General features: G+C 45.7%; 1 protein-coding gene across 7 annotated transcripts; it reads left to right on the forward strand.

Annotated features, from left to right (window-relative positions):
- Positions 1-1,467: 1,467 nt before the first annotated feature.
- Positions 1,468-25,303, forward strand: DEF8 (differentially expressed in FDCP 8 homolog). 7 transcript variants are annotated; one of them, XM_043984364.1, is made up of 14 exons: positions 1,468-1,654; positions 5,867-5,907; positions 6,633-6,712; positions 7,243-7,377; positions 11,029-11,126; positions 13,330-13,479; positions 14,621-14,762; positions 14,893-15,057; positions 16,182-16,309; positions 16,514-16,627; positions 18,803-18,883; positions 19,311-19,451; positions 20,990-21,099; positions 22,099-25,303. In XM_043984364.1, exons 4-14 carry the CDS (start codon positions 7,254-7,256, stop codon positions 22,199-22,201), a joined length of 1,356 nt encoding a protein of 451 aa, XP_043840299.1. In that variant the 5' UTR covers positions 1,468-1,654; positions 5,867-5,907; positions 6,633-6,712; positions 7,243-7,253; the 3' UTR covers positions 22,202-25,303. The 7 variants fall into 7 exon arrangements, with proteins under 7 accessions (XP_043840299.1, XP_043840303.1, XP_043840304.1 ...); XM_043984365.1 differs by lacking the exon at positions 1,468-1,654 and adding an exon at positions 1,897-1,984; XM_043984368.1 differs by lacking the exon at positions 6,633-6,712.
- Positions 25,304-25,999: the final 696 nt, after the last annotated feature.

Here is a 25,999-nt window from a genome sequence, read left to right on the forward strand (position 1 = left end):
CCTCCTGAATCCAGGGCCAATGCTCTATCCATTGTGCCACCTAGCTGCCCCTCTTAATAAAGATTTAAAACTTAATTGTCAGGGCAGCTAGGTGGCGCAGTGGATAGAGCACTGGCCCTGGATTCAGGAGGACTTGACTTCAAATCCGACCTCAGACACAACACTTACTAGCTGTGTGACCCTGGGCAAGTCACTTAACCCCAATTGCCTCAACAAACCAAACCAAACCAAACCAAAAAAACCCCCATAATTGTCCAGGGACTGCACAACTCCTCCCCCTACAACTGCTTAAATACTCCTCTTCCCCAAATCTCAGTGGAAAACTCTGTTGAGAGATTTTCCCAAGCAATACATGTAACTGGATGCTGAGAAGAATAAAAAAAAAAAAAGAATTTAAAAATGGGTGCTTGCCTTTATAACTGTGATTCACACTGTTTCTGGTTTTGCTTTGTTGTTGTTTTTGTCGGGGACAGGTTTCTGTTTTTGACAGCATATATACATACATATATATACACATACATACATACACATATACATGCATATACATACACACGCACACACAATTAGAAAACAATGGAGGCAGCTAGGTCAGTCAATATACCTGAATTCTAATGAAACCTAGGAACCCCTTCTCAGAATCATCTTTTTAAATATTTGAAGGAAATACTTAATCTTAGTTAGAAGTCAGGGAAAATCAGGGCAGCTAGGTGGTGCATTGGATAAAGCCCCAGCCCTGGATTCAAATCCGGCCTCAGACACTTGACACTTACTAGCTGTGTGACCCTGGGCAAGTCACTTAACCCTTATTTGCCCCACCGCCCCAAAAAATGAATGTAGAAGTTCGGGAAAATCAGATGTCATTTCTTTGTTATCCAAATGTATGGTTCCCCAAAATCTATCCACGGAGGATGTCTGTTCTCTTCAGGTTAAGAACCCCTGGACAAGGTAATTTTTATGGATCCTTCCTGCTCTAAATCTTGTAACTCCATAAATTGTCTCAGCCTGAACTCACGGCTGATCTCTATGTGATTTAAAATGTTTTAATTAAAACTTTTAGTTTTCTTTTGCTTTTACATCACCTGTATTTCCCAATGTCCACCCCTTATAGCAAAGAATAAAACAGAAGGGGAAAGTAGATCAAAACTAACCAAAGGAGCATTCAAATCTGACTTAAATGCAGAGCTCTACCTCCATTAGTTTCTCACCTCTGCAAAAGAAAGGTGTTGTCTCTTATTTCTTCTTTTGAGGCTAAAGGTGTTCCGTCTCTTTCAAATGAAAGAGCTTGAAGTTTTTATTTGGCTAGGAGGGAAGGACAACTTTCCAGGTGGTGGTCACCTCTTGAACAGAGGGAGTGATGTTTGAAAGGCAGGAAGGAGTGTAAGTAACCCTCCTGGCCTGAGGCGGCAGCATGGCCCCGAGCCCAGCTAAGGGAGACGGCCGCTCTGGGCTCCGGACGCTGGGGCCGCCTCATCTCTGCTCCTCGGGACAGCTAATGTTACAATGTAGCAGGCGCGGCGGCAGCAGCAGCTGTGGCAATTGCAAACAGCAGTAGTGGCTGCAACGGCAGCTCTAGCTGCCCGTGGACCTGGGGCTAGGGGGACAGCCGCAGCAGCAACAGCAGCGCCGGGGTCTGGGGGCTGCGGGCAATGCTCGGGTGAGTGTGCGGGACGGCTGCTGGAGAGAGGATTGGGAAAGGCTTCTGCTCCCCTCTTTGCCCCACCCCTTTCCTCCTCCCCCCTCCCCTCTTTCTTCTTTCTCCCTCCTCTCTCCTTTCTCCTCTCTCTCCTTCTCTTCCTTCCCCTCCTTCCCCTTCTCCCCACCTTCTCCCTCTTCCTTTCCCCTCCTCCCTCCTGAATGCTGTCGGCCCAGTCTGGGTACCCTGGTTGGAGGTAGCTTATGGGCATAGCGCTGGAGGGTCCCACCGCACCCCACCTTCTCCCCTTGGCTGAAGGCCCCCGGGGATTCGGGGTGAAGAAGTGGGCAGGTACAGGAAAAAGACCCAAGAGAGGGGCTGTGGTGCTCCTGGCACCCTCACATTGTTGACAGGCTCCAGGCTTGGAGCTAGGGTTTACCTTGGGACTGGTGATGCACTGGGGATGGTGAGGTGGGGAGTATTGTCAGAGTGTTGTGGACAAACTGACAGGGCGTGGGGGCTTTGCAGTGGAGAGAGTCATCAGCCACCCCACTCCTTCAGTCCGGTAACCCTAGCTTATAAAAACTCTGGTTTTACTGACAGTATCATATTTTGGTAACATCTAAGGGTTTGCAAAACACTTTCTTTACTAGACTACAAGATAGTGATAGTGGGAGTAGTTATCTCCATTTTACAGTTGTGGAAACTGAGGCTTAGGGACTAGTCTGTGGTTACACAGTTAGAAGCCCCAGGGCTTGAGCTTATCAGCCCTTTTCTACTTTTTGTGAAACTCAGCTTTTTGATGTGCCCCCCTCTTCCCACCTTCTCCTTTATCTAAACCCATCCCTAGCAGGGGGAGCCCCCCGACCTTCAGATCCTAATACTTCCCACCCTTGGCACCTAGGAGAGGGAGCACCAAAGAGGAGTGAGCTCCTTCAGACTCCTGAAAAGTAGAAACTTGCTAGGTATTTGTTGATGGTGATGTAGTGCAGGAAATAGGATCTTCTCCATACACCAGGCTAAGGCCCTGCCCATTTTTGAGTCAGGAGATGACAGAGCATCCTGGGGGCACAGTCAGCATAACGATTTTTAGTGATAATGTTTTAGTCAGAAAACCACTTTTAAACTCCTCTGATATGGCCAAACAGGAGCTGAATTGGGGCACCTACAATCTTTGCTTACGGATCTAATGAATGAATGAGAGGGATTGTTTGAATGCCCCGATGAGCAGGAGGTGTTGGTGTCATAATAACATGCCACGTTGCTGTGTGCCAATAGAGGCCCCGGCTTGGAATTTACTTGTTTTGGTTCAGCTACCGGAAGGGCAAGGGAGGGGACATCCCGATTGCATCTCTTGTGAAGTCACCCTTTGCAGCTGTGTTCTTGCTCAGTGTGTTTTTGTCTGGTTCCACTGACAACTTAGCTAACAATGTGATTTTTTTTTTTTAATTGCCAAGTCATTCCCCCCCCCCACCCACTCACCCCCAAAGGCAAAGATGAAGATGAGAGGAAGGTCAGGTTTGGGTTCCCTATCGGGAGTGGGGAAAGAACATGGTCTGCCTAGCATGTATAGGCACTTTAAGAAATAGTTTTGATTCACTTGGCTTCATTTTCCCTTTGTGTACTATCAGAGAGCATTGGATCCAAGGGATCCCTTGGAAAATCCCTTCCCTTGGAAGAACTAAGTTTGAATCCTAGCTGTGTGTGACCACAGGAAAGTCATTAACCTCTTTGGTCTATAGTTTGTTTTCTCATCTGGAAAATGAGAGGGTTGGGTTAGATGGTTTCTTCCCGTTCTAAATTCTGTGAATATGAAGTTAAAACATACCCTGCCCCAAGTCTCCCCTTACCACCTTTCTGCCCTGGCTGTCTGCCATACCTGAAAATCTCTCCCTCTCTATCTCTACTTCCTGGCTACTTTCAAATCCCTTCTTCTACAGGAAGCCTTTCCCAAACCCCTCACTGCCACTGCCCTCCCTCAGAGATTGTCTTACCTTGTTTGGGCATGTTGTCTTCCTCATTAGACTGTGAGCTTCCTGAAGGCAGGAACTGTCTTTTGCTTTTCTTTGTATCCCAAGCACTTAGCAAGGTGTCTGGCATTCAGTAGATGCTTAATGATTGCTTATCAACTAACTGCATTCAAGAAAAAGGTTTAGATCAAAAGAAATAAATCCTGAGAATTGTCACACCACAAATCCATTTAGCTTTGTGTCATCACCTGTACACAGAACAGACTCCCACACTCACAAGATCATACCTGGCTGGTGCTCACCTTAAGCAGGGTTACACTCTGGATTCTAGAGCAAAGCTTCTTAAACTGTGGGGGTTGTGAAAAATTTGGCAACAGCAAAAGGTTATGTATACCTATGTTATATACCTATATACCTGGCGTTGTGTAATAATTCCTCAAGCGAAAAGGCATTACAAGTGGAAAAAGTTTAAGAAGCCCTAATCTAGAGTATTGTCATTTTGGGACACCTGAGGAAGGCTGCCCACTTAGGGAATGCTCAGGCATAGCAAGCCAGGAATAAATGAAATAATGGATGAAAATGCATGTATTAAGCCCTTAGTGTATACAAAGTATAGTGCTGGGCACTGGGGAACTAGGGGTAGAAATACAGGATGGAAGGCAGTCCCTGCCCTCACGGAGCTTATAGCCTAATGGAGGAAGAACATCCACACTACACTGGGGACCGATGGTCCCAGAGGGATATTTTTTGTTCAGAAAATTGGTGAGTTGTGGGCATAAGGAAAGTAGATTGTCACTTCTCTTTTAGGAACAATGATGGTTAATTTGGTTGTGGTTCCAGAACTAGAAAGGATGGCGTGGGAGGAAAGGGTTCCCAACTGGGAGTAAGCCCCATAGAAGCTGGTGAGTTGGTTAGAGAATAACGTGAAGTGAGTGTACTAGGCGTATGATGTAATGGATAGAATGCTGGACCTCCGATATTTACTGGCTGTGTGACCCTGGGTAGCTCAATCTATTTGCCTCAGTTTCCTCATCTGTAAAATAGGAATAATAGTAGTACTTACCTCCCAGATTGTTGAGGATCAATCAAATAAGACAATGTTAGTAAAGTTACTGTAATTATGATTCTGTATCGAGCAATTGAAGCAGCCCCCAGTCAGCGCCATCGAGCCACAGGATAGATGTTCTAAGCATAAAGGATTCCTGTGCTTGATTTCTGGTCTGAGGGCACAGCTGCTGGTGAGGTAGCTAGATAGTGGAAATGATTTGTCAGTAGAAGTGAAATTAATAGGATGACCAACTTGGAGGAAAGGTCAGTCCCCTAGCCTCTGTTAGGCAGTAACTGAGCTCGAAGGCACTGGCTTTCCTGAGTCTATGATCCACATATGTGGTGTGAAGATGCTGACCGCCCCCACCCCAGTAGACCCCCCCTTACTAGAAACCAGGCTCTGGTACTAGCTGTGTGATGCCAGGCAAGTTGCTTATCCCCTCTGGGTTGTTGGTCTCCCATTTCTGTTCATTGAAATGTTATCCTAGACATCTCTAAGGTGTCTTTTTCTGACTATAAAAATTCTGTAATTGATTGCAACTTGGGTTGTTCAAGAATGAAGTAATTTGATTCATTTCTGAGTGATATGATAAACCATAAGTATTTTATTTCCTCTATTTTAGGCAGCTTTTGAGAGGTGCTAAAGTCATATCCCATTCACTTTAAGCAGATGTAAAAGGACAAGGCAATAGGTTCGTTGGTTGTTCAAAAACATTCATTTGCTTTATTCATAAGAGTGAAAAACTGGAAACCACCTTTGTGTCTCGTTATTGGGAGGAATGGCTGAATCAATGTGTACATAATAGATCATCAAATTGTATGTTGAAGTACACATATGAATGGAAAGAAACATTGTGCTGTCAAAAAGGCAATGGTAGAAATGGAAGGACATTTTGGAAAGACTTCTATTGTTGTCAAGTTGTTTCACTATGTTGGACTCAGATAATGGAGTGGTTTGCCATTTCCTTCTCCAGCTCGTTTTACCAATGAGGAAACTGGGGCAAACAAGGTTAAATGACTTGCCCAGGGTCACACAGCTAATAAGTGTCTGAGGCTAGATTTGAACTCAGGAAGATGAGTCTTCCTGACTCCAGCCAGGCCCAGCACCACCTAACTGCTTCTATAGAAAGACCTATTAAAGCAATGCAAAATGAAGGAAGTAGTTTTAGAAAAATATACACGTTCTTGTCCTCATATGATTTTTTTTTCTTTTCAGGGCAATGAGGGTTAAGTGACTTGCCCAGGATCACACAGCTAGTAAGTGTCAAGTGTCTGAAGCCAGATTTGAACTCAGGTCCTCCTGAATTCAGGGCTGATGCTCTATCTACTGTGCCACCTAGCTGCCCTTCCTCATATAATTTTTTTTTTTTTGGTGAGACAATTGGGGTTATGTGACTTGCCAAGGGTCACACAGCTAGTAAGTGTTAAGTGTCTGAGGCTGGATTTGAACTCAGGTCCTCCTGAATCCAGGGCCAGTGCTTTATCCACTGTGCCACCTAGCTGCCCCTCCTCATATAATTTTTTAAAACAACATCACCAACAGAGATTTAAGTGCACAGATGGAGAAGAGGACACAGCAAATCATTTTGTGAAAGTTTTTCTGTTTTTTGTTTGTTCAAATGTAAATATTTTAGATTTTATGGTTCCCCTTGGGATTCTGTTCCTTATTTTGTTTGTATTTGTCTAAATTTGTTTTTTTTAAGTATAAAGGTCGGGATAGTGAATCTTGTCTAGGTCAGAAAGAGAGCCAGAGAATAACTGATTGTTCCAGAGGGAATATCTGAAATGAACAGAGTTTTTCCAGTTGTGTTCTATAGCTGGGACTGAGCAGGGTGATGTAAGGGCTTCTTGTGACCCCTCTTGGCTAGGTTAGAGCCCTGGGGAGAAGGCAGGGTTGCTGTTTATCAGTCTGTGGATTCAAATCCCCGAGCTGCTTAGTTCCAGAGGACTGATCTGCTGTTCTCATTCATGCTTCTTCTCAGGGTTCTAAGAATTGTGGAGTCTTTGAATGAATGGAGAATAGCAAGAGCTGCTCTGGAACCTTGCTGATCACATTTTAACTGTACGTTTTCACTGGCTGTCTCCCCTTGCCTTCTTCTCCTTGTTACTTATCTCCAGTTCACTTCCTGTATAACATTGTATCTTATTCGCTTGCCCGAAATAGAGCATGAACTTGAGGGCTGACTCTGTCTTTTGCCTTTCTTTGTATTCCCAGTGCTTAGCATAGTGCCTGGTGCACATAGTAGGTACTCAATCAATGCTTGTTGGCTTTACTTTTATTCAGAAGCCAGAAGCTCTAGGGATGGAGCTTCTTGTACTGGCTGACATCTCAGGACTAGGGGTAAAAAGAGACGGCAGGCTAGTTTTTTGAGTTGTTCTCTGGAGGTGATTCAACCTGGAATTCCCCTAGGGGAAGTGAAAGGAGTAGAGGAGCAGTTTTGGGAACTGCAGCCGCTACCTTAATGGCTCAGAGAGGGAACTTAGGAAATCTGGGGTGAAGTGAAGCCTTGGAAGCTGGTTTCATACTATGTGCAAAACCAGGAGCTCGAAAGGGCTTTTTCCTTCATGGTTGCTTTGGTGTGGTCTCCACAGGCTGGACTGCTATGGAATATGATGAGAAGCTGGCTCGGTTTCGGCAAGCCCACCTCAACCCCTTCAACAAGCAGCTGGCTGGCAGACAGCATGAGCAGACAGCTGACAAGGATCCTGAGGACCCCTCTCCTGAAGGTGAGTACTCGGTGTTTGAATGGGAGAGGAGCTCAGAGAGACAGCACAGTACAGTGGGAAGCACCCTGGATTTGGTATGAGAACACCTGGGTTCAGATCTCGCGGCTTCAGTGGCATGGGCTGTCACTTCATCTCCCTAAGCCTCAGTTTCTTCATCTGTAAAATAGGAGGGTTGAACTTAGTGGCCTCTAAGGTCCCTTCCAACTCTAAATCTACGAATCCTTTGAGAACTACATCATCTACTTCCTTCTCTGCCCATGGTCCAGGTTAATCTTCACTGCTAACACCGATGCTGACTCCCAGCCCCTGACCCAGGAGTAACATCTTTGAGCCACTAAAAAAGGGCAAGATGGTGCCTCATCTCCTCTTTCCTTATGTCTAGAATGCTCTCCCTCTTTAGCTGGGGTAGAACTCCTAGTTTCCTAAGCAAAGCTGGGAAAATAATATAAGTAGTGACTATAACGATATAAAAAGAAAGAACCAAAAAATCCCAGCTGAACATCATCACTGCAATAACCAGCTTGGCTCCAAAAAGAATTAAGAAAACGTACCTGCCTTCCTTCAGTGAGTGCATCAGTGTGAGGCTGTGGATGTGGAGTGGTTTTGTTGTTGTTGTTGTTGTTGTTGTTTTTTTTAGGGAGGCAATTGGGGGTAAGTGACTTGCCCAGGGTCACACAGCTAGTAAGTGTTAAGTATCTGAGACCAGATTTGAACTCAGGTCCTCCTGAATCTAGGGCTGGTGCTTTATCCACTGCGCCACCTAGCTGACCCCAATATGATTTTTTTTTTTTAAGAAAAAAGGATCTCTAGCTTCCTTTTAAGGCTCAACTCAAGGACTGCTTCCTATAGGAAGGCTTCTTCCCTGATCTCTACTTTTTTTTTTTTTTTTTTGAGGCAGTTGGGGTTAAGTGACTTGCCAAGGGTCATACAGCTAGTAAGTGTCAAGTGTCTGTGGTCAAATTTGAACTCAGGTACTCCTGACTTCAGGGCTGGTGCTCTATCCACTGCGCCACCTAGCTGCCCCCCTGATCTCTACTTAATAGCTGTATGACCTTGGGCAAGTCACTTAACCTCTGACTGCCTCAGTTTCCTCAAGTATAAAGTGGAGATAATAATGGCATCTCCCTCCCAGGGTTGTTGTGAGGATCAAAGCATCTCTGGTACCCAGCTGAGTGCCTGGCATATTGTCGATGTTTTTAAATGCTTGTTGAATAGACTTGAATTGAACCTCTGGACTGTTGACTCAAATTCACAGCAATGACTGTCCGGCCTAGACTATCACCAGAAGGGAAGTAGTAAGGAGACAAAACTGTTAAGTCCAGAGGTGGAAGCGGTTGGATTTAGAGATTATTTGGGGATTTCAGTTATCTCTGTTCTCTGGTTCATCATTAATAACAAGCGATCAATAGTTCATTTGGTTAAAAGAAGAGAGTCAGATGTCAGTGGGAGAAACAGCACCAAGGAGGGCCCCTTTCCTCTGGGCAGACCCAGCTGGGGCAGTTTTTTTATCTAAGGATTCCTGCAGAACAGGTCTGGGAAAGAAAAGAAGAAATATTTTCTCACCGAGAAGGAATGGCCTGCTCTAGGAGCAGAGCTAATTCCTGTAGGGTTTCTGCCTGGGGAGAAGGAGGTGGAAGAAGAAGAGGACTGGCTGATAGCCCCAAAGAATGCATTCACTACTCAGAATGACAAAACCAGTGAAATTGGTGGTCTTTGTCCTTCCTCCTGAGCCACTTGGTCCTGTTGTCCCCTAGTCACTTGGGCCATCCCTGCCATGACCCCAGATTGAATGTGTTATCTCTTCAGTTTGGAAAACATTTATTAAGTACCTACTATGTGCTAGGAACTGCTAGGTACTGGGGGAACAAAGACACAAAGAGCTCACATTCTACTGACTGTGTGGCTCCCAAGATGATTAGCTCATCTCATAAACCATTACAGATAGGGGAACTAATGGGAGAAGGCTTTGAGTCAATGCCCAAGGCCCAATTTTCCCCTTCCCAAAAACCATTTTCATAATTCTTTTTTTTTAAATTTTTTTCAATTATTAGGCATTTGTTTTCTTTTCTTTCTTTTTTTTTTTTAGTGAGGCAATTGGGGTCAAGTGACTTGCCCAGGGTCACACAGCTAGTAAATGTTAAGTGTCTGAGGTCGGATTTGAACTCAGGTACTCCTGACTCCAGGGCCGGTGCTCTATCCACTGCACCACCTAGCTGCCCCAGCATTTATTTTCTCTGCCTCATTTTCCCCTCCAGTGGAGGGGAAAAGGGAGAAACCAAAACCTTGTAATAAATATGCATATTCAGACAAAACAAAGTCCATCTTGACTATGTCAAGAAAACATGTTTTATCTCAAGCTCTGTGCTGGTGATGGGAAGAGAATTTGCCTTCCCTCATAGATTTGTGTGTGTGTGTGTGTGTGAGAGAGAGAGAGAGAGAGAGAGAGAGAGAGAGAGAGAGAGAGAGAGCGCGAGAGCGCACCTAGACATACCCTTATTGCTAGTAGCTATCTTGTCATGGGGAGGCTGGCCAGGATCCCAGGGGAAGTAGGGTCTTTCTCAGTCTTTGGGGACACTAGGTTGTTATTACTACTGTTGCCACCACTTCCTTCCCCTGCTTCCTACTTACCTACTTTCTTCTGCTTTCTACTGCTCTAGTTGGGGGAAGAGGAAGGAAACATGGTTTGGTTGTTTGGGGACCCTTCATAAAAAGGAAAATCTTTAAAGGCTCTATCTCTGGTCATTGGTCCTTGACCTATGTCACTTACTGTTGTTCAGTCTATTCAGTAATGCCTGTCTCCTCGTGACCTTGTGGACCATAGGACGCCAATACCACTCACGGGGTTTTCTTGGCAAAGATACTGGAGTGGTTTGCCATTTCCTTCTCCTGTATGCTACTTCAGGGCAAAATGAGTGACTAGGGGATTAGGGTCAAGTTGGAGAGATGCTTTTTTTTTTTTTTAGCCGAGAATATAAGGCCGAAAAGGTTGTTCTTGGGTTTAATGAACAGGAGCCCTTGGGACAGTTTGCATTTTAAAAATAAAGTTTAATTGTTAATTTAAATAAAATTAAGTTTAGTTGGATTTTAGTTTCTTTGGCTTGTTTGATGAATAAAAATAATATCCTTTATGATTAAACATTCAATAAATGTTTAGCTTTTAAAAAGTCTCTAATTCCCTGGGGGCACACCCACATGAAGCGCAGCATACATTTCTATGCCCTCCCTCATTCCCCCTGCAGTGGTCTCCAGCCCACTTCTGCTTGCCAACATGAGAGAACGGGTTTTGCTTCTCTAGTCTGATGCCCCATGCCCTTCATGACTTTGCCCTCTGCTCTTGGGGACATAGTCAATAGAACCTGGTGACTGTAGGGAGCTAAGCTATCAAAACAAACAGCCAGAAAGTGTTTGGAAATGGGGGGTAGGGAAGGAGTTCTACTTGGCCCTGAAGGATCGGTAGCTAAGAGCCCATTCTCACTCAGTTAGATCTGGAGGGTGTTCTGAGTTTGGGTACTGAAGTGGGGATCCCTTGACTAAAAGATGGGATCTTAATGACTGGGGGAAGAGAGCAGTTAAAACAAACAAGAAACCAAGGTCAGTAGTTTTGGGTTCTTTCTATTCCTCATTTTCCCCTCTCTCTGTGATGCATTGCAGATTCACCACTGGAACAACCCCATCAAGACCCAGAGTTCCGGTGTACTGAACGCATGATGGACCTGGGCTTGGCCGAGGATCACTTTTCTCGTCCTGTGGTATGTGCCCCGGAGTGGTGACATCTGCCTACTGAAAACTCACTCGGGCTCCTGTGTCCGCGGGAGAGGAGAAGGACCCTCAAGTCTCCTCCTCCCTCTCCCTAAACAAAGGCATCATCCAGATGTAGCCAAGACCCGAGTGTCTTGTTATCTCTGGTCCTTTCATGTTTTGTCCCTAGTCCAGAGAGACGGGAGGAGATCCATGAACTTGCTTTTTCTTTTTTTTTTTTTTTGGTGAGGCAATGGGGGTTAAGTGACTTAGCCAGGGTCACACAGCTAGTAAGTGTCAAGTGTCTGAGGCTGGATTTGAACTCAGGTCCTCCTGAATCCAGGGCCGGTGCTCTATCCACTGTGCCACCTAGCTGCCCCGAACTTGCTTTTTATTTTTTGGGTTTTTTTTGTTGTTTTTTTTTTTTTGGCAGGGCAATGAGGGTCAAGTGACTTGCCCAGGGTCACACAGCTAGTAAGTGTTAAGTGTCTGAGGCTGGATTTGAACTCAGGTCCTCCTGAATCCAGGGCCGGTGCTCTATCCACTGTGCCACCTAGCTGCCCCGAACTTGCTTTTTATTTATTTATTTTTTGTTTTGTTTTGTTTTGTTTTGGCGGGGCAGTGAGGGTCAAGTGACTTGCCCAGGGTTACACAGCTAGTAAGTGTTAAGTGTCTGAGGTCGGATTTGAACTCAGGTACTCCTGAATCCAGGGCCGGTGTTCCATCCACTATGCCACCTAGCTGCCCCCCCGAACTTGCTTTTTAAAAGTATTTTTCTAGCTATTTCAATATAATTTCATCTTTGAAAGTTTCTAGGATGCACTGAAAAACCTTATTCTGAGAAGGAATCTGTAGTGTTCTGCAGACTGTCACATGGGTTCAACTTACAAAAGGCTTAGATAGAATCCCTACTCTGGCCTACCACAATTTCATTTCTCCTTCTAGGCCAACTTCAGTCTCAGTGTTTTCCCAATGGCATCTTCCTTGACCTGAGTAGATCTGGGAAGGAAGGGGAACATCATAATGTTTTTTCTTTTTTTGTTGGTTTGTTGTTTTTTTGGGGGGGAGGGGGGCAATAAGAGTTAAGTGACTTTCTCAGGGTCACACAGCTAGTAATTATCAAGTATCTGAGGCCAGATTTGAACTCAGTTCCTCCTGAATCTGAGGCTGGTGCTTTATCCACTGTGCCACCTAGCTGCCCTGGGAACATCATAATATGGCCACCTTTTTCTCTTTCCCTTCCTCCTTACTAGACTATGAGGGCAGGAGCCTGGCTTCTGGTCCAGACCTTGTCATGAACCCTTGATCTGCATGCCTTTTCCCAGGCCTTCCCTTATGCCTGAAACTCACTCCCTTCTTACCTTCATCCCTAGCTGCTTTGATGGTCCATGTGAAGTGCCACCTCTCCCAAGAAGCCATTCCTGCTTTGCCCTATTGCATTAATGCTCTACTCCCCATGAATATTTATGTTTAGTTATCTGTGGCCGCGTCGGCCCTCCCCATAGACGGTAAATTCCTTGAGGACAGGGCACATTGAAGTGGGCATTTCGTAAATGCTTGTTGAATCAGATCTGACTCACTGCCTGACCTTCGGCAAGTCCCTTTCCTTTGCTGGGCCTCATTTCCTCATCTAAAAGGGGAGGCAGTTAAAGATTTGGATGATCAAAACCAGGATAATCCCTCTTCCACACGACAGCCCTTCACGTACTTGCTATCCTGCCCCCCTAAGACTTCTTTTCTCTGGGCTGAATGTCCCCATTTCCTCCAACTGGTCCTTGAATGACAGCATGCTTAGCCCCCTTGCCCCGCCCTTCCCCACCCCATCCTTTTCAGAACATACTCCAGTTTGTCAGTGTCCTCTCTGAAATCTGGTGCCCAGACCCGAATGCAACGTCCCGGATAGGCCCTTCTGGGGGACCATCCCCTGCCTTCCCCTCTGAGCTCTGTGACTGCAGGGATGCCTCACTTGCCAGCTGCAGGCACTAGGTCGTGTAGCTCTGGCCAACAGTTCTCATGAGTATCTAGAACTATCAGAGGTTATTGGGTTTGGGGGATCAGAGTTGGGTTTAATAGAGTAAGGAAAGATCCTGACAGCCCATAGTCCCCCAGCCCTCTAGGTCTTTGAGTACTGCGGCTAGACTTGAGTTCAGAAGATGCATGTGCAAGGGCCTGGGGTGATAGAGGCGCCTCTGACCCCGAGCCCTGTCTGGGCAGGGTCTGTTCCTGGCTTCAGACATCGAGCAGCTTCGGCAGGCCATTGAGGAGTGCAAGCAGGTGATCTTGGAGCTGCCGGAGCATTCCGAGAAGCAGAAAGATGCCGTCGTGAGGCTGATCCACCTGCGGCTAAAGCTCCAGGAGCTGAAGGTGTGTGCTCACCCTTGTCCCTTCCCACCAGGAGCCCTGTGTCCCTTAGAGCCACAGGGCAGAGTCCGATGGGGCAAACCTAGGGAGTGGCTGCCAGCTCCCTCCTGTTGGCACATTCTCTGGCCAGACCTGGGAGAAACCTCAGGTTGCATCTAACTTGATCTGAACCTACCAGTAATTCCTTTTGCAACATGCCCAGTGTTTGGCTGTCTGGCCTTCCCAGCAGAGCTCAAGGGAGGGGAACTTCCAGTCTGATTTTGGACTGCTCACATTGTTTTTTTTTGTTTGTTTGTTTTTTTGTGGGGCAATGAGGGTTAAGTGACTTGCCCAGGGTAAGTGTCAAGTGTCTGAGGCCGGATTTGAATTCAGGTCCTCCTGAATCCAGGGCCACTGCTTTATCTACTGCGCCACCTAGCTGCCCCTCAACTGCTCTCATTGTTAAGTTTTATCCTGACGTGAAGCTGCCTAAATCTGCCTTCTGCAACTTCTACCTATTCATCCTAATTGGATCCTCTGGGATCCAGCAGAGCAGGCGTCATTCCTTTTCCATGTTCCAGCTCTTCAAATACTTATCACTCAGTTCCCCACTAAGACTTGTTTTCTCCAGGAAAACACCCTCCCCATGTCCTCCACTCAGTGTCTGTAGGGCACTATCCTTAGTCCCTTTGCCACCCTTGTGTTCTTGCTCCGGATGTACTCCCAAAAATGTGGTACCACAACCAGACAAACTATCCTAGATGGGATCTGATGGGAACCACCACCTCATTTCTTCTAGATAACCTGCCCCTTTGGTCAGAGCCGATGATCCTAATATGATTATTGGTTGTTATTTATGCTTCAAAGGGAGCTGAGGGCAAATTGTCACCTTCAGGAAAGATCTACAGCTAGTTCAGGGTGCATGGGGGGCATGTTCGGCCAGGTTCCTTACCCAAAACAAACTAGCCACTTTTCAGTGGCTATTGAATGTCCCTGGGAACATGGAGAGAGTGGTAACTGGAGGCGGGCCTCATGGTCGGCACTCATCTTTCCTCTAAAGATGAGAGGCATGAACTGTGGTAGGAAGTGGGGAAAAGGGAAAGCCTTAGGGAATCCCTTCCTTTTGCCCCTTAATACACCTATGTCCCCTCCCCTCACACCATAGGATCCCAATGAAGATGAACCCAATATCCGAGTCCTCCTTGAGCACCGATTCTACAAGGAGAAGAGCAAAAGTGTCAAGCAGACCTGTGATAAATGTAGCACCATCATCTGGGGCCTGATCCAGACATGGTACACCTGCACAGGTGAGTCACAAGGACTTTGGGCCTTTCAGGGGCTGGACATGTCCCATTATGAGAAGAAATAGTGGAATGGGAGTCAATGAGGCTCAATGGGGCCTCTATGTTGTCTTACCTCTTACCCTGTCTGCTATAGGTTGCTACTATCGTTGTCATAGCAAGTGCCTGAACCTCATCTCCAAGCCCTGTGTCCGCTCAAAGGTTAGTCACCAGGCAGAGTATGAGCTGAACATTTGTCCGGAGACTGGCCTGGATAGTCAAGATTATCGTTGTGCTGAATGCCGGGCACCAGTGTCTCTACGTGAGTGTTCTTCATATGCATTAATTGCTCCAACCTTGGTATAGCCTGATGGAGGAAGAGGACAGCAGGAGAGTAGGGGAATGGAAGTACGCATGAAGGCCTCTTAATCATTGATTGAGTATAAGATATATGGAGGGCCACTGTCCTAGGTGATTGTGATACAAAGACCTAAGACATGGGCTTTACCCTCAAGGGGCTTATGAGGCAGTGTGGAAGATAGGACAGGGACCTAAGAAAATCAATCAAACCTTGAGAGGGCAGTAAACTACCATGAAATACATGAAAATATGTATTATAGGAATTCTGAGGAAGGAGTGAGCCCTGAGGGCTGGATCAGTTGGGGATGGCTTTGATGAAGAGATGAGACTTAAGCTAGGCTTCCAGGGAAGAAAAGGACTTATAGTATGAGAGAGAGGAGTAGGGGATGCCAGGTAGGGAGAAGCATGAGCAAGTGTGTATGGCATAAGAAATGGGTGTGAATGGGTTTGAAGTTTGGCTCTAGCATAGATGGGGTTATCCTGTGGGAGACTGAGGGAGGGTCACTGGGAAATAAGATTGGACAGCAGAATGGTGGACTATTTGAACTTGTATTTCAATATAATTGGGTTTTTTTTTTTGTAAGCCTACATATTTTATGTATTAAAAACCTGATTTGGAGAAGGGGTCCATAGGCTTCCTCAGACCAGGTCCATGACACGAAACAGGTTAAGAACCCCTGGTATAAGAAGTAGTGGACAGGGAGTCGGGAGACTCAGATTTTTTTGTTTTGTTTTGGTTTTTTGGTGAGGCAGTTGGGGTTAAGTGACTTCCCCAGGGTCACACAGCTAGTAAGTGTTACGTGTCTGAGGCCAGATTTGAACTCAGGTCCTCCTGACTCCAGGGCCGGTGCTCTATCCACTGCACCACCTAGCTGCCCCGAGACTCAGATTTGAGACACATTTCCTACCTTTGATATTAGCTGGAGGAAATGGAATGAAGATCTCTGATGTCAGCACTTTCTTGATTTATTTGAAAGCAGTGTTTAGGACCTGGCCTTCTTTAAGAAAAAGAAATCCCTCATCTTTTTTGGATATATTGCTTTATTTACTTTGATTTATATTTTGTTTTACTTTTGTTCCACCCAGGGGGTGTGCCTAGTGAGGCTCGGCAGTGTGACTACACCGGTCAGTATTACTGCAGTAATTGCCACTGGAATGACCTGGCTGTCATTCCCGCCCGAGTCATCCATAACTGGGACTTTGAGCCTCGGAAGGTGAGGAGCTAGATGCCCCTGGACCCTTTCCCCATGTCCCACCTTGACTTTTCCTTGCTATTTGAATAATGGGGTTGTTTGAATTAGAGAGAAGAATGTGGCTAGGGTGGGAGGTGGGGAATGACGCTCTTACTGGACCCAGCCCAAGGGAGGACAGCCGAGGGAAGCAATTATTGGGTGACTGAGAGAAGTGTCCTCCCCTAGGTATCTCGCTGCAGCATGCGCTATCTCACACTGATGGTGTCCCGGCCAGTGCTCAAACTACGGGAGATCAACCCACTCTTATTCAACTATGTGGAGGAACTGGTGGAGATCCGGGTAAGCTCTGAGTAGCAAGCTCCAGGAAGGGCTCTTGGATAGGGTCTCCCCTGACCCTGGGTCTCTGACCCTAGGTCTCTTCCTGTTTGGTTCATTCAGCAAGTGTTTATGGGCCAGAAACTGTGCTAGGTATCAGATGACAAACAGAACAACATTCGTTTTTGTCTGTCTTCTAGTGACTGCAGTGCTCTTGGGAGGAAACAGTATGCTACAACCTATAAGAACAAAATGTATATATTTTTTCCTTTGTGTATAAAGGAAATGCTGAGTGATGGGAGTGGGGGAGAGAGGCAATAGCAAAAGGGCAGGAACCATGGAAAGCCTTGTACACAAGCAGCTGGTGCTTGCTTGCACTGAGCTTTGGAGGAGGGAGGGAGGGATTGAGGAGGGGCAGTTCCAGGTATGGGAATGGGTTCTGTGCAGAATCTCTTGTACAAGGAACAACAACCAGACCAGGCTGGTTGGAATGTAGAGTATGTGAAGGAGAGTTGTGTGTAAGTTACGGGGAAAGGTAATCTGGAGTCAGATTGTGAAGGGCTTAGAAGTCAAACAGATAATAGCTAAGATGTATATAGTACTTGGCAGCTAAGTGGTGCAGTGGATGGAGTACCCAGCCTGGAGTCAAGGAGACCTGAGTTCAAATTGAGCCCCAGACACACAGTAGCTGTGTGATCCTGGGCAAGTCATTTAACTCTGTTTACTTCAATTTCCCTATTTATAAAATGAGCTGGAAAAGGAAATGGCAAACCTCTCCAGTTTCTTTGCCAAGAAAACCCCAAATGGGGTCAGGAAGAATCAGAAACAACTGATCAACTAAACTGAAACCACTGAACAACAACAAAATATAGCACTTCATGCTAGGTACTGTGTTAAACACTTAACAATTATCATCTCATCTGATTCTCACAACAGCCATGAAAGGTAAATGCTATTATCCCCATTTTATAGATGAAGAAATTAAGCAAACAGGTTAAGTGACTTGTCCAGGGGTACATAGTAAGTGTCTGAGGTCACATTTGAACTCATCTTGCTACCAGGCCTGATACTCCCAAGAGCTTATAATTTCTTCTAGATGCAAAAGACATTTTTGAGTAGTGGAATGACATGATCGGCCCTATGCTTTAAGAATATCACTTTGGGTATATGATGGGTTGGACAGGACAAAGACCGTTTGGGGATTACTGTAATAGTCTAGGTGAATTGTGTTGAGGGCCTGAATTAAGACTGTGACTGTGTAAATGGAGAGAAGAGGGATGTAGAGGGAGTATGCAAGAGAAGCACATTTAGCAAAATTTTATACCTGGTTAGATGTGGTGATATGGGAGAGTAAAACATCAAATTTGGGTGTGGCTGTGCCCTGCATAAACCAAACATGCATGTTGGGAGCCAATCTCTATGGCAGCAGTTCTCAACCTTTTTGATCTCAGAACACCTTTAGACTCATAAAAATTATTAAGAAACTTTTATTTATGTGGGTTTATCTGTTGTCATTTACTGTATTTAAAATTAAAACATCTTTGGTTTATTATAAAAATAGTTTTGATTTCTTGAACTCACTGAAAGAATCTTGGGGTCTCCAAACAGTCCATAGACCCTACTTTGAGAACTGCTGCTCTAAGGCATAGGTGTCTTTTGGGTGGGGGGGCTGCCCTTGTGATTCCATTGGTTTTGGGGAGAGGTGCCAAAAGTAATTAGCAAAACTCTAGAGTGTGGCCTGAACCAGGTGAAAATGTAATCGGGAAGTGTTTAACAAAATAAATTAAAATACAACACAACACAGGTAATGTTAATTTGTGGTTTTCTAAGTCAAGTATGCTGTCTATAAGGATCCATTTTTCAGTGTGACACAGTTGGTGTCCCAGTGAGGAAAATCCCTCTACCAGTGTATATTGGTACCTTCTCTGCATTTCATATCTGTGGCCTGATGCATTGAGAGATTAAGCAGCTTCCCCAGATCACTCTGTCAGTGTGAATATAAATGGAACCTAGGTCTTCCTGATTCTAAGGTCAGCCCTCTGTCCACTACCCCATGCTGCCTCCCTGAAGGCATAAGAAAGGGTGAAAAACAGCAGTCACGAATTAAGTGTCTGTGCCAAAATCTAGATTCTCTTACCTCTTCCTAGGGCTCTTGATCTTGGCTGGTGGGGTGGTTCATCTTTTCTATCTTCTCTGCAGAAACTGCGGCAGGATATTCTGCTCATGAAGCCATATTTCATCACTTGCAAAGAGGCCATGGAAGCTCGTCTACTATTACAGGTCAGGCCACTTCTGGGAAAGCACATGGGAAGGGAGAAGACCGCACAGGACAGAGCATCCGTGTATGTGTAGGTTGTGTGTAGACACACTTGGAGATGGATCCTGTTTGCATTAACTTGATTGATCATACTGGCATCTCATCTATGATATTAATACCCCTAAATCAACTGGTTTCTGCTCATTTGAGGCTACTGTGACATCTAGACCAAATGAGCCCAGGTAAATATGGTAAGAGTAAGCCCCTTAGAGTCTCCATTCCTCCCCCTTTAGCTAATTCTCAACTCTTAAGGAGGTTGAGGGAGCTCTGGGTAAGTGCCTAGGATGACAAGAACAGCGGTAGGCCTAGGGGTTGGACTGGGGTGTGTAGGAAATGGATGTGACCTTCGAGTAGCTGGACTCCCAGTCCAGAGCAGCTCTGGCCTTACAGCTCCAAGACCGGCAGCACTTTGTGGAGAACGATGAGATGTACTCCCTGCAGGACCTAGTGGACATCAGCATTGGCCGCCTCAGCTGCTCTCTGACAGAGATCCATACTCTCTTCGCCAAACACATCAAACTAGACTGTGAGGTGAGGCATGGTCAGGGCAGGGGAGAGTGGCCTCCTGCCTTTTGTGGTTTTATTATTCCTCTGACCTGACATAACAAGCCACTTGAACCCTAGCTCTGTGGATCAACGTTCATGTTCTGGACTAAGCAATCTTGAGGAAGGTAGATCTGGCCACTTTCTGGTTCCTGCTCAGCCTGGAAAGCTGAAAGGGTGGTTGGAGAGAGAAGGCAGGGCAGTATTTGGGGCAGGTGAATGAACTCATCAGATCCCATGGATTGAGTCACTGTCTCGATGCAGACTTCTATATATACCTATCCAGCTTCAGTTCCTCCTGAACTGCAGTTCAGCATTACCAAGTGGTCCACTGGATATCTCTAGTTGGGTGTCTCACTGGCCTCTCAAATTCAGCATGTCCAAAGCAAAACTCATTATGATTTCCTCAAGATTCATTCCTCCTTTGAATGTAGTTCTTTCTGTGGAAGACGTTACCATCCTTCCAGTAATGTAAACCCACCACCTTGGAGTCATCATGGACTCTTCGTTCTCTCATAGTCCGTCTGTTGCAAAGTCCTACTGATTCTACCTCTGGGATCTCTATTATATGCCCCTCTCTCAACTGATTTTGCCATTATCCTAGTTCAGACCCTTACTTGTGGCCTGAGCTATTTTAGTAGCCCGATATCTGATCTCCCTATTTTTAGTTTATAATTCCTTCAATCCGTCTCCTACATAGTTGCAAAAATATTCTAAAATTCATCTGATCGTGTCACTCAAAAATCGTCAGTCGCCTCCCATTACCATTAAAATAAAAAGGGAGGGGCAGCGAGGTGGCGCAGTGGATAGAGCACCGGCCCTGGATTCAGGAGGACCTGAGTTCAACCGACCTCAGACACTTGACACTTACTAGCTGTGTGACCCTGGGCAAGTCACTTAACCTCAATTGCCTCACCAAAAATAAATAAATAAATAAAAATTAAAAAGAGAGACTTTCCAACTTGGCATTTAAAGAATTACACAATCTTGGCTCTCACCCACCATTTGAGATTAGTTCATATTTCTCCCTCCCATACACTTGATGTTCCAGCCAAACTGGCCTCTTAGCTCTTTGCCAAACAAGCCATCTCTTGCCCCACACTTTTGTTTGGGTTGTTGCTCATGCCTGGAATACGCCTAGAATATACTGTCTTCACCACTTCCTCTTAGAATCTACTTTGCTTCAAGGCTCAAGTCAGGTGCCCCTCTAAAGGGAGGCTGGGGTCTTTCCTGAGCCCCCAGTTGGTAGTACTACATAGCTTTGTACATGTTCTATCCTTCCCATTCCTGGTAGAATAGAAACTCCCTGAAGGCAAGGATTGTTTCTTTTTATTTTATTTTTTGTATCCTCAGTGCATAACTAAGAACATAGTTTTTTGTACACAGTAAGTACTTAATAAGTGCTTGTTGAATTGAATAAGAGGTTGGCAGGCTGAGGAAACTGTTTGTCCTGGGAGGGCATAAAGTTCCTGGTGGGGCTACCCTGTTCTGCATTTGTCTCAATTATTGTCTCCTCCTATCCCTAGCGGTGTCAGGCCAAAGGCTTTGTATGTGAACTCTGCAAAGAGGGTGACGTACTTTTCCCCTTCGACAGCCACACATCTGTATGCACAGACTGCTCTGCTGTCTTCCACAGGTAGGAACCCTCTTGCCTTCTTGCTGTCCCAGCTTGTCCTGCTTTTACCCTTCTTGGGCCTGACATTCAGGCCTGGAATAGCACAGCATTATGGTTTGTGGTCACAGTCGGCTAAAATGTATTTCCAAGTTTTCTGGAGCCTATGATAGGCCTCATTCCCTCTTACAATCCTGTAGTCCTGCCCTCGTGAGCTCTGTGTGGTCAGGAGAGGGGTTGGGGACAAAAGGAAAGTGATCTAACATAGATGTGTGTGTGTGCATGTGTGCTCGTGCATACTCACAAGGCCTTTGAAATCACAGCAAGTGCCATAGTGTTTAGAATCAAGGAATCTGGCCCTTATAAGTGTACCGCTCTGTGCTCCAGAGTAAGTCTCCCCACCTCAGTTTCATCATTCGTCATTAGTAATATTTGTATTAATTACCTCAAAGGGTTGGCCTGCATAAAACATTTGGTAATACTGGTAATAAAAAGTTCTATGTAAATGTTATTATTTATTAATAATAACTATCATTGTTACCAAGAAATATTGGGTTAATTGCCATTTGGGTATTCTCAGTTTCCTGAAGTATGGGATCCTATTGGCTGAAGAGACCAGGAGTCCCTGGTGTTTAAAGGAGCAGCATGACCAGGCACTGGTTCAGGGGCAGAGTGGGAACGCCAATGACCACATTACCATTGGGTCACCAGGTTAAACACTTCATGTCTTATAGCAGCCACTGTGCTAAGTTTAGGACCTGGTACTGAGGGTGATGGGAACAGCCCAGGAAGACTCGCTGGGACATGATGCCCCCTTGGTCCACCTAGAACTTGGCCCGTCTCCCTGGATGCTGTTCTCCCTGTGCTCAGTGCCATGTAATCGAGGATACTATAGGTAGCCTGCTGTACATGGCACAGTCTACCAGAGCTACCAGGCCCCCTGGCTTTGCTGGCCTGAGAGTTTCCTCTTGAAAGTCTCCAGGCTGACCTGAATACCTCTGCTTCTCTTCTTGTATTACTCAGGGACTGCTACTATGACAACTCTACCACGTGCCCCAAATGTGCTCGGCTGAACTTGCGGAAACAGTCACTCTTCCAGGAGCCCAGTCCAGAAGCTGAGGCCTAGAATGCCGGCATTCCTGCCCCAGTGCCCTGCCAACACACCAGCCACTGCCAGCACCCCAGACAAGGTGTCACTATATTAAGGATGGTGGTTCAGGGAGTCACTGTGCTGCTGGCTCTTCTCCCTCTTGCGGGGCTGGAGATGTGAACAGAGCAGACAAGAACAGGCATGCAAGAGCGCAGAGGACAGGGCTCTTTTGGAATGCAGAAATGTGGGTGGTTCTTGGGTACCATGTCATGGAACTGATGGCATCCCAACTATTAGGGCAGGGGCTATATGGTATGAGGTGGTCTAACTGGGCAGAAGCATCCACGTTAGTCTCAGCCACTGTGTTTGTGGGAATGGAGTGTGGGGAAGGTGTCCTCATCTCTCCAAGGAAGCAGAACCCAGCTTCCCTTTGGGGGACCCAGGATATAGTGACCGGGGACCTGTTTGGTATCTCTTCCTGCTTGGTGTGTGATGCCTCTGGAATGGGAGGGTAGCAGGTTAGCTCCCAGCATGGATACTGGCAGGGTAATCAATAAGACCCAATGAATCTGGGCTAATCAGACCCATAAGCCTTGAGGTTGCGAGGAACTTCTTTCCTAAGATTGTCTATGGTTCCCTCAAAGGAAGGATGGGGTTTTATCTAGTATCTCTCACATGTGACCTCCCTCCCTGGGACCTCTAGCCTTTTGGAGGCTGCTAGTTTTATTGGCTAAGGCTGTTAATTATCATCTAATATTGCCCTGCTCCCCATGTCCTTGCTAGAGTCACCTGGCCAAGTGGGTAATTTCCTTCTTGTTATTTGAAGTCCTTTTTGATGAAAGGGGAAGCACCACAGAGCTAATGAGCACTGCCTGTCTTATATTTTTGCTTGATCCATCTAGCCCTTCTTGCCTCTGCCCATACCTCTGCCAAGGGCAGAGGAAATAGGTGCTCCTCTTGCTGGGTGGCATGATAGCTATTCTTCCGTCTTTGGCTTAGTTTACCTTGTGTCTTTGGTGTTCTCGGCTAGGCCACCCTATGGGCAAGAGAAGAGCAGGGGTGCCCTGGACCCCAGACAATATAAGTTCTGGGAGCTAGTCTGTATACTCACGCGCAAAGCCTGAGAAAATGTTTGTTAGGGAGAAAGTAAGACAGAACACTCTTTACAAGAGGCAATCTTCACATTTCTCTGGACCAAATTGCCATCCAGGAACCTTGGTTTAGCCACTCTTGTTCCCCATGGAGGAAGACTTTGGTGATGGGGGATGCAGGGCTGGAGACTGCAAGGCTTTTCCTGAAGAGTTGGCACTTGTCTTTTTGTTTACATGTAGAGCTGGGACGTGCCGGTCCCACTTCTAGTCTCACAAAAGGCCCGAGTCAGGGAGAAAGCTGCTTTATTCCCTTCCGCAAAAGATATGTGGGGATAAGACCAGGTGGAGGATGGGGATGGAAAATTTCAATAAGGAACATTTGTATTTAGTAACCATTTTTCACTGTGGAATTAGAGGCTGTATCTGTTCTAGGACCTTTATCTCTCATCCTTCTTCTCCACCAGGCTTTCTCATTCCTTGGGCCTGGAGCTCAAGGAGGGGATGTACTGGATTATTTGTTCTGTCTGTAGAAAAGCCCCTGATGGAGACTATAGCTGAGTTTCTGATCCCTACAGTAAGGGGGAGGGGTTCCCAATACTTGATGGAGGAGGAAGAAAACTACAGTGTGTCTTGAAAAGGAGAACCATGCCCTACTCCATTCAGGTCAGTCCCTGAACACCCCCATCATAGCAGTGATTGGAAAGTATCGACATTTGTATCAGAGAGGTGAATATCTGGGTCAAAGGAGGAACATGGGAGAAGGATCTACAGGTGTCCGTGGTATCCTCTAGCCATAGCAAGCTGGGTTGGAGCAGCATGTGGAATATCTGCATCTGGCTACAACCTGTTTCTCTAGCAGTGGTGTCTTCATGACCTTTGCTCCCCTTTTCCTTCTCCGTACACATTACCATGCTTGAGCTGGCCTTGTGCTTTCATTCTCAATGAAGATAGTGTATAAAGCCAGATAAGTAGCCACAGGACAGGAGGGATTGTGGCTCCCTTCTAACATCCATCTCCCTTCCTGATGAGAGCACAAGAGGGGATTTTTTTTGTGTAGGCAGAGGGCAAGGTGGCTCCTTGGCCCAAACTATATATTGGGCAAAAGGACCATGGCCCAGTTAAGTCGCTAAATTCCCATGAATCTGCCTCCATTTACACTCTATTCCCCACTGGGACATGTTATGGTAAGAAATCAGCTCAAATTCTTCGGCTTTGGGCAGGTCACTTCACCTGTCTGTCTCAATTTGCCCCATCTGAAAAATGGGGACAGTAATATTGACCTACCTCGTGGTGGGACTGTGAGAAAGTTAATGTTGGTAAAGCACTTTAGCAAACAAAACGTGCAATGTGAGTGCTAAATGGTACTTTACTGGACCTCATTATCCCTTATCCCCTTTTGTAATAGAAAAGGGGGAGGAGAAATCAGCTGACTACATTAAAATGCCCTCTGATCTTTTTCCTATTCCCAAATCCCCACAGTTCTTTTCTATATGACACTTCTGATCATTAAATTTGATTTCTGATTTACTCTGTAATAAAGATCATGTATGTTATTGGGATTTTCCTGCCATATAACAAGTAGAAAAAGATTACCACCAAAAATCCCCAAACTACTTTGCACAAAAATATCAGTAGGTTAGCAACTGTTGGAAAGAGTCTGCTCTTTTTCCTCAAGAAGTTTGCCTCTTTTGCTATTCCTCCTGGTGAAATAAGCCCTGCTTTTGACACAGATTAAGGGTCCCATAAGTAGAATACTTTCTTTGATCTTCCCCAGTGTCCCAAAGACCATATTTACAAAGGAAAAAATAGGCAAGGGGCCAGTTGGTATATGTAACAGACACTGCATTACACTGTGCTTTCTCTGTAGGCAGATGGGAAATGCCTCCAAGGAAAACAAAGGGGGCTAGGGCCTTGTAGCAGTATCTGCCTTTGGTAAGCACAGACTGCTCTATGGCAAACAAAATGCCCAAACACTTGCCTGAGAAATGAATTTAGCAGTTATATTGATTATCCAAATTACTGTATTATTAAATAATTTTAATGTTTACATGATGTGTGTGGTAAATCCCCCTGATCCACATATTGACATGGTGGGGGGGGGATGCTCGAGTGAGTATACACACACACCTGAGAAAGTATATTGGGTGAGAGGATGGGGTGATTTTGATAGGTGACAAAGTCCAGAGCTTTTAAATAAGAGTTCTGGATGTTTCTGGACAAGCAGTGGTTAAGATATACCCAGAAGTCGGGGCAGCTAGGTGATGCAGTGGATAGAGCACCAGCTCTGGAGTCAGGAGTACCTGGGTTCAAATCCCCGGCCTCAGACACTTAACACTTACTAGCTGTGTGACCCTGGATAAATCACTTAACCCCAGTTGCCTCACTAAAAACAACAACAACAACAAAAGATATACCCAGAAGTCAAAGAGCTGTTTGTTTCAGTATCAATCAGAAATCTCAGCAGCCCTGGCCTAGGTCTTTGTGCAGCTGAAGTAGATATGAAGGTGATTCAGTCCAATTCATGGAGCTTAAACTACAGCCACTGCTTGGCTAGATACAGCAAATCACTCTGAAGATCTGTCCATGCGTTTGCACCTAAACAATGGTTAAACATGAGTCCATTAGGACCAATCCCCTACATTTGAATAAAACCTTCCTTGGGAGTAGAAATTGTTTACACCCTTCCACACCTCAAGGCACATACAACACGAAGAAAAAGGCTTATGGGCTGCTGATTTCTAAA

Source organism: Dromiciops gliroides, chromosome 2 (genome assembly GCF_019393635.1).
Source record: "Dromiciops gliroides isolate mDroGli1 chromosome 2, mDroGli1.pri, whole genome shotgun sequence".
In the NCBI taxonomy this organism is placed as follows: Eukaryota; Metazoa; Chordata; class Mammalia; order Microbiotheria; family Microbiotheriidae; genus Dromiciops; species Dromiciops gliroides.

What these genes read in the sequence shown, in the direction of transcription:
- DEF8 (XM_043984363.1), top strand. Translation starts at nt 1,897, where the DNA reads ATGGGCATAGCGCTGGAGGGTCCCACCGCACCCCACCTTCTCCCCTTG. An exon ending in ATCACTTTTCTCGTCCTGTG is followed by an intron (nt 11,127 to 13,329) that starts GTATGTGCCCCG and finishes CTGTCTGGGCAG; the next exon opens with GGTCTGTTCCTGGCTTCAGA. An exon ending in GACATGGTACACCTGCACAG is followed by an intron (nt 14,763 to 14,892) that starts GTGAGTCACAAG and finishes TGTCTGCTATAG; the next exon opens with GTTGCTACTATCGTTGTCAT.